We start from the raw sequence: 12,137 nt of genomic DNA, 5'->3' as shown, positions 1-12,137 counted from the left end.
GCTTGCTTTCTCCTTCAATTAATCTTTGATGTTTAATAGGCCTCGTTCATATAGACTTTAATCTTTGATGTTAATCAGGCCTCATCCAAATGAATGCTCCGGGGGCGATTTGGATGGTGACCTCTATTTTATCACTTGGGATGAGAAACTGATTCCAGAGAAGGTTGATTCACCTATGGACTACACTGCAACAAGGCCACGCATAATGGATCATGTTGTTACACTTGAGGTATATTCCTCGCTGTTTATTCATTTTAACTTATCATACTAGGTTGTTGCTGCTAATTTTTACCGAAGATTGTTTTATTTGACTAATATCAATTTTTGTACTTGCAATTGTAAATATAATCAAAATATCAGTTTTTTCACGATCTGTAGCATTTCAATAATACTAGAAGAAAATGTGCGCTTCGCCGCACCGTTTTCCATTTTTATGCCATGTTTCCTGTTATAAATCATCAAAGAAGGAATTCTTTAAACAAAACTTCTGATGCAAACAAATCACAGGCTAACATCGTTCATTTTGAACAACTTTTTATTGCTTGCCTATTTGTTCATGGGCTCCCAGAGAACCTGACAAGATATATTAGCTAGGTTTTGAAGTTGACAAAATGGGAAGGAAAAACTGCAGTGTAGGATCTACTCCAGTAGACTGAACAACAAAGCTGACCTCCTGGAAGCATCGATTAAAATAAAGATGATCTTGAATAAGATAGCCAGTAAAGAAACCAAAACATGCAAACAAGTTTGCGACCTGAACCAATTGAGCTTCAGTGAGATGAGTGAAACCAATGGCATTGGCAACCTCCCAATAAATTCTAGTGTAAGGCAGATCATCATTCGCAGTATCAGTAGGAGTTATCCAAAGTTACGTTTAGTATATGAGCGTATATATAAAAATTCATAAGTGTCACAAGACCATCAAATAAACTTACATCTTCAAGCAAGCTTGATTCCTCGAGAGCATTCATCAAAGCATAATCACACAATTCATGAAATATTATTCTTCCAAAACGAAAAAGACAGTGGCTATGTCTTGCACAGGGCACATACTTTCAGACACGCTATGGAAGCATATTAAATAAAAGAAGGGTCGTTCCAAAAAGTAGAGATTTTATTATTGCCAATCATATAGACTTTCCGAGACAAATCTTCCCCATGTCAGAGAAGGCACATCCACAAATGAAGATATATTTTTCATATCAACCTGCAAAAACAAATTAATATGCATCTCACAGTAGACTGCTTGCGTATGCGCAACTCACCATTGTAATGGAAGGTGCTGATTACAAATTTAAAGTATAAACACCCAACCAAACTGCCGCCCCGCGGAGCACCGCGAAGTAGAAGCCCTCACACCGGCGTGTCAGCTTCCAGTTACACAATGGCAGCAGCAAAGTGTATCCTGCACCCCATGGCTACCGCCTTGCAGGGACCGTTTCCCCTTATCAGCATAACTGACACATAATTGCATAAATTACAGCAAGAAGCAAGATAAAGAGCTTATCTTTGAAGTTTGATTGATTAATTGGAGAGCACTGCATTATAGGTTGTTGAAGCACACAAAAGGAATAAGGTGTCTGTCACCTAGTCAGAAAACATAATATCCATAACAGGTGTAGTAAGTAGAGTTCTGATGGTGGGAAAGAGGCTGACCCCTATAGTACTTATGTGATTAGTAGATAATCATACCAAACCAATATCACATCTTTCAAGTTTTCTAGTGCTTTACATCCTATTGAACGTGACATATTTGTATAGCTTATCCTATCTTCTCTAGCCTTGTATAGTTGATTCCTAGAGATATGGTAGGATTAGTTTCCTTGTCACGCAAGACATCATGTGTATATATTGTGACCGACTCCCTGGAATACAATTGAGTTGCACCAAATATTCTCTCTACATGGTATCAGTTTTACCGCGATCTTTTCTCGCATCCGCAACCTGCAGCCGCCACGCCTTCCTTTAGTCGCTGCCGCCGCGCCAACTCCAAACCCTACCGCCGCCGCCGTCGCTGCTTTTCCCGTAGCCACCGCCGCCGCCCACTCCTCCCCAAACCCCTCACGCTGCTGCCACCGCTGCCACCTCTCCCGTAGCCGTCGCCGCAGCTTCCCTTCTTCTCCCTACCGCCGCCACACTCCTCTCCCAAACCCTAACAGTCGCCGCCGCTCCCATCTATCTTCTGTAGCCGCCGCCGCCCGCCCACCCAAACCCAAACCACCCGACACCACCATGGCCAAGGCTGATGCATCCGACGCCGGTTCCTTCTCCGGTGCCATGTTCACCTCCGACCGCCTCAACGAACTTCACATCAAAGACCACGTACCGGTCATCCTCGACCTCGACTCGCCGTCCTACAACGCATGGCGCACCTACTTCGCGTTGTTGTTCCGCTCTTACCGTCTCATCGAGCATGTTGATGGGAGTGTCGACTTCCGCGACATGAAGGACGACGACGAGTGGCTTGCTGTGGACGCCTGCATCGTCAAGTGGCTCTTCCTCACCATCTCCGGCGGCCTCTTCAACATGGTGAACGCCCGCGATCCGTCCGCGTATGCTATGTGGACGCGCCTTTGTGATCTCTTCCTCGACAATCAACTCCAGCGCCGCGTCTTTCTTCAAGGGGAGTTCTTCACTATGCAGCAAAACGATCTTTCGATCAATGAGTACTGCACGCGGCTGAAGGTCCTCGCCGATGAACTACGCGACGTCGGCATGACCATCGACGACTCCGTCCTCCTCACCAACCTCCTCCGCGGCCTCCACCCCGACCTTGGCCAGTCCGCCGCCAACCTCTCCCTCGTCACGCCGACGTACGCGAAGGCGGTCACCTATCTTCGCATGGAGGAAAAGCGTCTCCGTCACACCGCTCGGCAGGCGACCCACGCCGCCCTCCACGTCGGTCTCGCCGCTGGCCACGACGCTCCACCAACTCCGCCAGCACCACGCGCGCCTCCTCCGACCCCGCCACCCGCGCCCGCGCCCGCCGGTGGACGCAAGCAGAAGGGCCGCGGGGGTTGCGGCTGCAACACCAACTCGGCGCCGCGTCCTCCCGCTGCAACCGCGGCCGCCCCTCCTCCGCCATGGCTCTTGGGGTATAATCCCTGGACGGGGGTTGTGCATGCTTACTCCATGCCGATCCACCGCCCTCCCGCTCCAAGCATCCTCGGGCCGCGGCCGTCTTCTCATCAGGCGCTGCTGACCACGCCGACTCCCGTGGCATACAGCACCGCCCCGGCCTACAGTGGCCACTCGGCCTCCGGCGGTTACCCAGGCTACGACGCATATGGCGGCGCCCCGCCGGTCTACGACCCGGCGCTCCTCTCCGCCCTTCATGCTGCACCCTCGCCAAGCACCTACAACGGAGGCGGCGATTGGTACATGGACACTGGCGCCGCAGCTCACATGGCCTCCAACCCCGGTATTCTCTCCCGTGCCTCTCCCTATCCCTTCAACTCCCGCATCGTGGTGGGTGATGGCTCCTCTCTTCCCATCACTCATCACGGTTCATCCTCTCTTCCGTTTCCCTCTTCGCCTCTTACTCTTAATAATGTGCTAGTTTCACCGTCCTTGATCAAAAACCTATGTTCTGTTAAAACTCTTACTCGTGAAAATCCTGTCACCGTTGAGTTTGACGCTCTTGGTTTCTCTGTCAAGGATGCTCGCACCCGGAGGGTTTTGCACCGATGTGATTCCCCCGATGATCTCTACCCATGTGGTCCTACGACGAGTGGTGGTCCGGTTGCTCTTCATGCCGACGTCTCGCTTTGGCACGCTCGACTTGGTCATCCTGGCGCCGACGCTCTTCACAAAGTTTTGAGCACTTTTTCTTTTTCTTGTAATAAATCAGCGGCTCACACATGTCATGCTTGCCGCATAGGAAAACACGTTCGCTTGCCGTTTCCTTCGTCTACATCCATCGCCACTTTTCCTTTTGATGTTATTCATTGTGATGTTTGGACATCTCCCGTGCCTAGTAATTCGGGCTTATCATATTATCTTGTGATTTTAGATGATTTTTCTCACTTCACTTGGACTTTTCCGTTACGCCGTAAATCTGACGTCGCCTCCACTCTCCACGCCTTTTATGCCTACGTCCACACCCACTTCCACCGCACCATTGCTCATCTTCAAACGGATAATGGAAAAGAATTTGATAACCTCACCATTCGACATCTTTTCTCCACTCATGGCACTGTTTTCCGCCTTACATGTCCATACACCTCCCAACAAAACGGTTACGCCGAACGTGTTCTTCGCACCCTCAATGAGAGTGTTCGTGCGCTGCTTTTCCATGCACATATGCCCGCCCGGTTTTGGCCCGATGCTCTTGCCACCGCCACTCTCCTTCTTAACATCCGGCCATGCAAACCGCGATGGAGCTATACACCTCATCATCTTCTGTTCGGGTCTCCCCCTTCCTATGACGATCTTCATGTTTTTGGTTGCTTGTGTTACCCCAACATCACCGCCACCGCCCCCACAAGCTTGCGCCTCGGTCTCTCGCTTGTGTCTTTCTCGGCTATCAACCAAACACCAAAGGATTTCGCTGCTATGACCCGGTCTCTCATCGCGTGTTTGTCTCACGGCATGTATACTTTGATGAGGTTGTCTTTCCCTTTGAGCAGGCTACACCGACAACAAGTCCGTCTTCGGATGATCTCCCTCGACTGCCTCGTGGAGCGCTTGCGCTTCCTCCGCCACGACCCCGTGCACCTCCGACGGGTCCTTCGGCAGGGCCTTCTTTGCCGGCTCAGGCGGAGCTGGCCTCGCCCCTCCAGGCTTCGGGTCCCTCTGGTCTGGTCGGCTCAGGCGGAGCTGACCTCACCCCCCGGGCTTCGGCACCCGCCCTCGTTGGCTTGGTGCAGGAGGCGTCTCGGCCGGGTCCTCTCCCGCTTCGCCCGCACCCACGTTGGAGGCGGCCTTGCCCACCACCACGTCGCCTGCGGCCTCATCTGCCGCCTCGTCCGTCTCGGCCACGGCGTCCTCTTCGCCACCCGCGGCCTCGCCCGCGGTCCCGTCGCCGTCACCCACGGCCGTCCCCGCGGATTCCTCTTCGCCACCCGCGGTCTTGACGCCGCCGTCTGCGGTCTCTGTTGAGGCCTCGACGGCCACCTCACCAGCGGCTTCTCCCGTGGCCACGCCTTCGTCCTCTTCCGCGGTTGTGCCTCCGCCTCGACGCCGGGCTCGGCCCCCGCCTCCACCGCCTCATCATTCCATGGTGACGCATGCTAAAGCCGGGATCCATCAACCGAACCCTTGCTACCACAATCTCAGCGTCACGGTTATCTCTCCAGTACCGCGCTCGGTGTGTTCTGCACTGAGTGATCCGCATTGGCTAGCGGCTATGCGTGCTGAGTATGATGCTCTCGTCGCCAACCGGACCTGGACGTTGGATCCTCGCCCCCCTGGTGCTAACATTATCACCGGCAAGTGGGTTTTTCGGCATAAGCTTCTTCCCGATGGCTCTCTGGACAGGTACAAGGCCCGCTGGGTTGTTCGCGGTTTTGCACAACGTGCCGGTGTTGACTTCTCGAAGACCTTCTCCCCGGTTGTCAAACCCGCCACGATTCGTGTTGTTCTTCAACTTGCCGCCTCTCGTTACTGGCCTGTTCATCAGCTCGACATCAGCAACGCTTTCCTCTATGGTCATCTTCAGGAGCGTGTTCTCTGTCAGCAGCCTACTGGTTTTGTCGATCCCTCTCGGCCTGATGATGTTTGCCTGCTCTCACGGTCTCTCTATGGTCTGAAGCAGGCGCCCCGTGCGTGGTATCAATGCATTGCATCACTCCTCGTTGCTCTCGGTTTTCGCAGGACCACCTCCGACACGTCACTGTTTGTGCTTCATTGAGCTGATCATGTCGCCATGCTCCTTCTATATGTTGACGATATTGTCATCACCGCCTCTCAGGCAGACTTACTTCGCGACATCATCGGTCGTCTTGGTTCTGAGTTTCGGCTTAAGGACTTGGGAGCTCTGCACTTCTTCCTCGGCATCAATGTGCGACGTGACACTTCCGGGTTCTTTCTTCATCAAGGACAATATGCTCTTGATCTCCTGGATCGTGCTGGTATGACTGATTGCAAACCTGCTACTACTCCTGCTGAGGCCAAGCCGAAGCTCTCTGCCACTGCTGGCCAACCTGCCACGGATGCCGCCCTCTACCGCAGTATTGTTGGTGCTCTTCAGTACCTCACGCTCACCCGACCAGACATTCAGTTCGCCGTGCAGCAGGTTTGCCTGCACATGCACTCGCCTCGTGATGTTCACTGGTCTTTGGTCAAGCGCATTCTTCAGTACATTCGTGGCACACCGACGTTCGGTCTTCGTCTTCGCGCCTCCGCCTCCACTGAGCTCTTTGCTTACACTGATGCGGATTGGGCCGGATGCCCCGACACTCGACGATCTACGTCCGGATATTGTGTCTTCTTTGGTGACTCTCTCATCTCATGGTCCTCTAAGCGGCAGCCCACCGCCTCCCGCTCGAGTGCTGAGGCCGAGTACCGCGCCGTTACCAACGTTGTTGCCGAGACATGTTGGTTACGACAACTACTTGGCGAACTTCGGGTCTCCATCCCGAAAGCTACGATGGATTTTTGTGATAATGTTTCGGCCACCTATCTCGCGACGAATCCGGTGCAGCATAAGCGCACCAAGCACATTGAGCTTGATGTTCACTTCGTTTGAGAGAAGGTTCAGTTGGGTCAGCTTCGTGTTCTTCATGTACCGACCACCCAACAGTTTGCCGACATTATGACCAAGGGGCTTCCAACCGCTGCATTCCAGGAGTTCCGTTCCAGTCTTTGCATCGCCGACGCCGACGCTTCGACTGCGGGGGGGTGTTGAACGTGACATATTTGTATAGCTTATCCTATCTTCTCTAGCTTTGTATAGTTGATTCCTAGAGATATGGTAGGATTAGTTTCCTTGTCACGCAAGACATCCTGTGTATATATTGTGACCGACTCCCTGGAATACAATTGAGTTGCACCAAATATTCTCTCTACACATCCAAAGCTATGTTATATATGCTACTATAACCACCAAAGATTCATCAGAGTAGAAAGAACCTCCAGGAAGGAATGTCAGAGACAAACACACAACCAAAGAGATCTAACTGGAAGAAATAAGTACCATGTGCGGCACTTTGACTGAGGTGTGGAGATCTCTCACATAGTCACATCTTGGAAAATAGCTGCCTGCATTTGTTTTGTCCAAAATAATAAATGAAAGGAGCAACTTGGTTGATTTGTTTCAATCAAATTAGTTAAGGGTCTCTATGGTTATTTCTAATCACTAGTAAATGCGTATGTGCAATGCACGTTAATATTAGGCAGTATATCAATTGCATAAAGATAATAGGTAAGATAACATTTTCTTGTTAGTTGTGTAATTAGTGCTGATGGTGATATTTGGTATGTTATTTATTGCATGTTAAACATGTTGAGCGCTCACCATTGGAGCAATCTGGGTCATTGGATTGACCTTATTTGATGGCTGAGATTAATTGGATCTGCCCCTTAGGGTCTTTTTATATTGGTATGGATATAGATAAAGCTCCTCACATCCCCTTGTTAAAAATATTAAAATATATGAAAACATCAATATGTAATCATCACAAGGACTGTAAACCGACAGAAGAGAATACAAATATGACCGCATTTATTCAGATCTACAAAAGAGAACTGACATGCAGTATCCACCAGAAATATGTCTCATCTACCCATATTACAGCAATTTTGATAAAGTAATTCTTAGCAATTGGCATTTATGTTTGCGAAACAATAAAAACAGGGAATGAATTATGAATACGACATCAACACTGTATATAAGGTTTTGATTTGTAGGGTGCACTCGTTGAGAGCAATAAATAGAGGAGATGATATTTCAATCAGTGGCAAGTTGCAATGCATGCCAGCCAATTTTTTTTGATGTGAAACCTATATTCCTAACTCCAGTGCTTTTCTTTCCAAACCTGAAACAATTAGCATGATAGCTCCAATACTAAGCAAGCACTTCCTCTGTCCCATAATATAAGAACGTTTTTGACATTAGTGTAGTTTCAAAAACGTTCTTATATTATGAGACGGAGGGAGTACCTTATTATTCATCTATTTGCATACTCATAAGAGATAAGAAGGCTTCGCATCTTTTACTTTCTCTCTTTTTTCCATGTTTGTCTCTTTCTTGTCCCGGTGGTCTAGTTTTTGACTGCTCTATAACTCTGTTAGGTCCGACGAAAAGTTATTGAACATATAAATCCTTCTAAACTCGTAGTCACAACCGTTGCCTCCACGTCGCCTTTAAATCGCTATGCCACCGCCTGTTAATTCGGTGCCCCACCGGGGGCATTTTGATAATTTCACGTCTAGATGTATAAAACTCAGTCGCTCAGTTGACGAACCCTAGCCGTCGCCCGCTCCCGCACTCTCCTCCCCCTCCTGCCTCTTCCCTTCCCCGCCTACTCCTCCTGTCGCCGCTGACGCCTCCGCTCCTGCTGTCGCCACATCGCCGCCCCAAACCCCTGCCGCATCGGAGAGAAATCCATGGCGGTGGACAAGCCCGGCGGCGGCGGGGCCTCCTCCTCCTCGCCCGCGTCCACCACGGACCGACCGCGTCAGCAAGAGGAGAGGAGCAGCAGCCGCAGCGCGTCCTCAGTCCGGCCTCGATAAGAGAAGGGGAGCAGCAGCCACGCTAGCTGGCGCGCACCTCGTCGCCACCTCTCCTCACCTTCTCCCAGGTTCCTGATCTGGAGCGAGAGGGAGGCCAGGCTACCCTTGACACGCATGTACTCCCCCTTTCCCCTTTGTGCCCTCTCTCTCTCTCTTCCCCGACCTCTCTTTCTTGTTACACACAGATTCATTGGAGCAGCACACCTGGTTTTAGATCTTTCTTAACTTCTCCTATTTGCTATTGTTGTGTCAGAACTGATGGATATCAAGGATTGCTGCCTTCAAGTTATGTTTCCCCGTTATAAGGACTCCATTCAATTGATTATTTTTTATGGCTGCAGATGTGGAATGTTCTCACTATCAACTCTGGAATAACTAGCAAGTAGTGGTGTCAATGGCATCCATGGGAGACATTTTGGTGGCACATGGACATCACGTTCTGGAATAAAGTAAGTCTTACAATCAACTTGGGAAGATGAGGTAGGCTGCCTTCAATTTTCTATCTGGGTAGCAGCAACAAATTCATGAATCTACCGCTTGTTGCCTTTATTATTGTGATCTATGCAAAAAGTAAATTTTGCTTGAAGATTGCAGCACACACGGATTGCTTGGCAGACTAAAATAAGTAGGAGCTTCTGATTGGACCCTTCAAGCAATAGTGTTGTTAATATATTAGTTATTATATTATGTTACTAGAGCATTAGAATAACTTCCTGATATATGTGTTTATATGATTTCTGACATTTACTGCAATAATATTGATGGCCAGGCACTATACTGTGCATAAACAAAAAAAAATCAGTTTTTCTTTTCGTAGTTGCAGCAATTTTCCTGTACCAATAGTGTGACACTACACTACTCTTCATTTTTACAGGCCATGGAACAATAAATAACTTGGCAACGGATACCCTGTGGTCTACAATTATACTGTAATTATGTGTGCACTTTGGATCTATTGGATGTCTAAATGTATTGTTAATCGACAACTACTGATGCAAAGGTATGTTCTATTTGTAATATGAAATGATTCTTATTTGTACCTCCAGCAGTCCTTCTCACATTTTCTATTTGTAATATGAAATGATTCTTATTTGTACCTCCAGCACTCTTCTATCGCTCCTTTTAGAACTAATGACATAAAAAATGTGGTCTGGAGTCTGGTCGTGTTTGAACAAAGTTGGTCAGAATGATATAGTTGTTTTCTTCAAGTTCATTATATTAATTTTTTCAGTATATAGATTATTTATTTGTTCACACAATACATGGCAGGAGATGTGTGTCGAGAGGCACATGAATATGCACGTGGGCTCTTTTTCAGCATGGTAGTCTAAAAAACTGTGGTATTCTCAGAACACGTAGAAAATGCTTTGCTATCAAACCGGGCAAGTGCAGATTTCCTTGAATATAGTTTATTTTACAATTGTGTTGCCAACGTGCTTCCATTGTTTTATCACCATAAAATAGTTCTAGGTGCTCATATAAAATTTAGTGGCGTGTATGGGTGATTGTAGTGCAGTTTTGTTTATCTGCTTGCATTTTCAGCATTATAGTGTTGATATACTATCTCAATAAAACAGTGAATACGTATAATATGTACAAGCTACATTCAAGTTATGGCAGTGTGCCTGGGTAAGATGAACTGGTAATCTTCTGCTAGCTGAAAAAAACTTTTTTCGTCTTTACATGTGTTTCTTGTTGAAACTCTTTTTCGTCTTTGCATGTGTTTCTTGATGAAGCTCGTGATTTTCAAGTTATGGCAGTACATATGTCTACCCACTTGCATGACTACCGATATTGTCCTTATTTTGCTCCTCCTTAGCCTTGTTCTGTTAGTGCAGTTCTTTTAAATAGCAGGGACAGAGTCCCAGAAAACATGCCTGATTGCTTTTCTTAGTGGCGCACTTGCAAGTATATGTGGTAGTTTCTGTTAGTTTCTCATGCTTTTCTACAAAGTGATAGGTTAATAATGTCATCAACAATTTTTTCCTTAACTGATCAATATCTTAGAAGTTGTCACTCATTACTTTTCTTTTCCTTATCTGATCTCTAGCGAGTAGAGTGATTTATTTTCGCAATACCTAATTCTGATCATAGGTAATGACAGATTTGTTTTCATTAAATGAGATTCTTGTTTTGTGTTGATTTTGCAAAATTTCTGTAGCTACATATTTGCTCAATCCAATAGACAGATTTTAATCAACCTTTATTATAATGTATTTCCAATTGTTCATAACTACATAAATTTTTGTTGTGATTTTGCAAGATTTCGAAATTATTGTGTTTCAAAATTGTTATACTGATTCCTCAATGCTCTGTTCATGGCTTTGTTCTTATTTTATCCGAAAGACAGATTTTACTCAACCTTCAGTATAATATTTGCTTTGTTCTTATACTGATTCCTCGATGCTCTGTTCATGGCTTTGTTCTTATTTCTGAAGCTATATATTTGCTCTATCCAAAAGACAGATTTTACTTAATCTTTTGCCTTTTAGAAAAAGGGAGATGCCATTTAGAGCTTACTCTGTCCAACTTGATCTTCAACTTGCCGCTACTGTTCCTAAGCATTTTCCTGAAAACTGTTGTATTTGCTTTAGAGAATGAGCTCACCTTACTCAGAAGATATGCCAAGTAAAAAATTAGAAATTGAACAATTAGTTCCGCTCTTAAATTTTGCACAACAGTCCAAATTATCCAATAAATCATGTGTTAGCAGGGTCAAATTATAGAAGTTGAATCACTTGTTCTAAATTACCCAATCCAAATTATGGATGTTAATAATATGCTTTGTGTTAGACTGTTAGTCAAATTGTCGAAAGCCGGAGCTGGGTTGAGGAGCCGGCCTCCGCCTTTGACCATTACGTGAGAAGCAACACCGGCGTTGGCCGTTCCGTGTGCAGAGTGTGTGAGTTAGTGATTTAATTCCATCCTTTCCATCTCATGATGTGATTTTTCCTTTAGGATGAATTAGTAACTTTGTGTGGAGGTGGCAGCACTACCTGCTGGTTGGTGTAATGCCGTGCTTGACAGGGTGATTTGCAATTCCGAGTTTGTTTAATGGCTTAATGTCTAAGCACTCATCCCCTTATTCTGTTGTGTTGTTACCAACTTGGTTTGCAAGGAACATACCTTCATCTGTGTACATCAAGATTGCTAATTGCCAGCTGAAGGTTGGTTTTGTTATCTGAGTAATCAGTTTTGTCATCTTGATCAACGATGCAATTTCAGTGAGGATATGTTTATGTTGCTTATTACTGTGCTTGACAGGGTGATAGTAAAGCATGAAGATGCCTAAGCTTATGAGGAAGCTGCAAACTGCGACCAAAAATTCTCACTTCAGGGTATTTCTTTTTACAATTTACTGCGCAGGATACATATCCTTCGCCATTAACATTCTTTTCCTCTCAGGTACTCTCTCGATCTCTCGATCTCAAAGAGGAAACGAGGCAGCCACGGCCTCCTTGCCC

The 12,137-nt window shown here is 46.8% G+C and overlaps 1 protein-coding gene and 1 pseudogene across 1 annotated transcript in view; both read left to right on the top strand.

Annotated features, from left to right (window-relative positions):
• The window catches only part of LOC123189376 (probable RNA-dependent RNA polymerase 2), a 62,772-nt pseudogene that overhangs the window by 43,947 nt on the left and 6,688 nt on the right, over positions 1-12,137 (top strand).
• Positions 8,421-12,137, top strand: part of LOC123189377 (uncharacterized) — a gene marked incomplete in the record, with an annotated part of 7,319 nt that continues 3,602 nt past the window's right edge. The window contains 5 exon segments of the mRNA XM_044601773.1: positions 8,421-8,789; positions 9,015-9,122; positions 9,548-11,840; positions 11,938-12,011; positions 12,079-12,137. Of these exon segments, the coding sequence (XP_044457708.1) occupies positions 11,952-12,011; positions 12,079-12,137 (119 nt within the window).

This window comes from Triticum aestivum, chromosome 2A (assembly GCF_018294505.1).
Source record: "Triticum aestivum cultivar Chinese Spring chromosome 2A, IWGSC CS RefSeq v2.1, whole genome shotgun sequence".
NCBI lineage: Eukaryota > Viridiplantae > Streptophyta > Magnoliopsida > Poales > Poaceae > Triticum > Triticum aestivum.
This window is presented reverse-complemented; position numbering and strand designations above follow the sequence as displayed.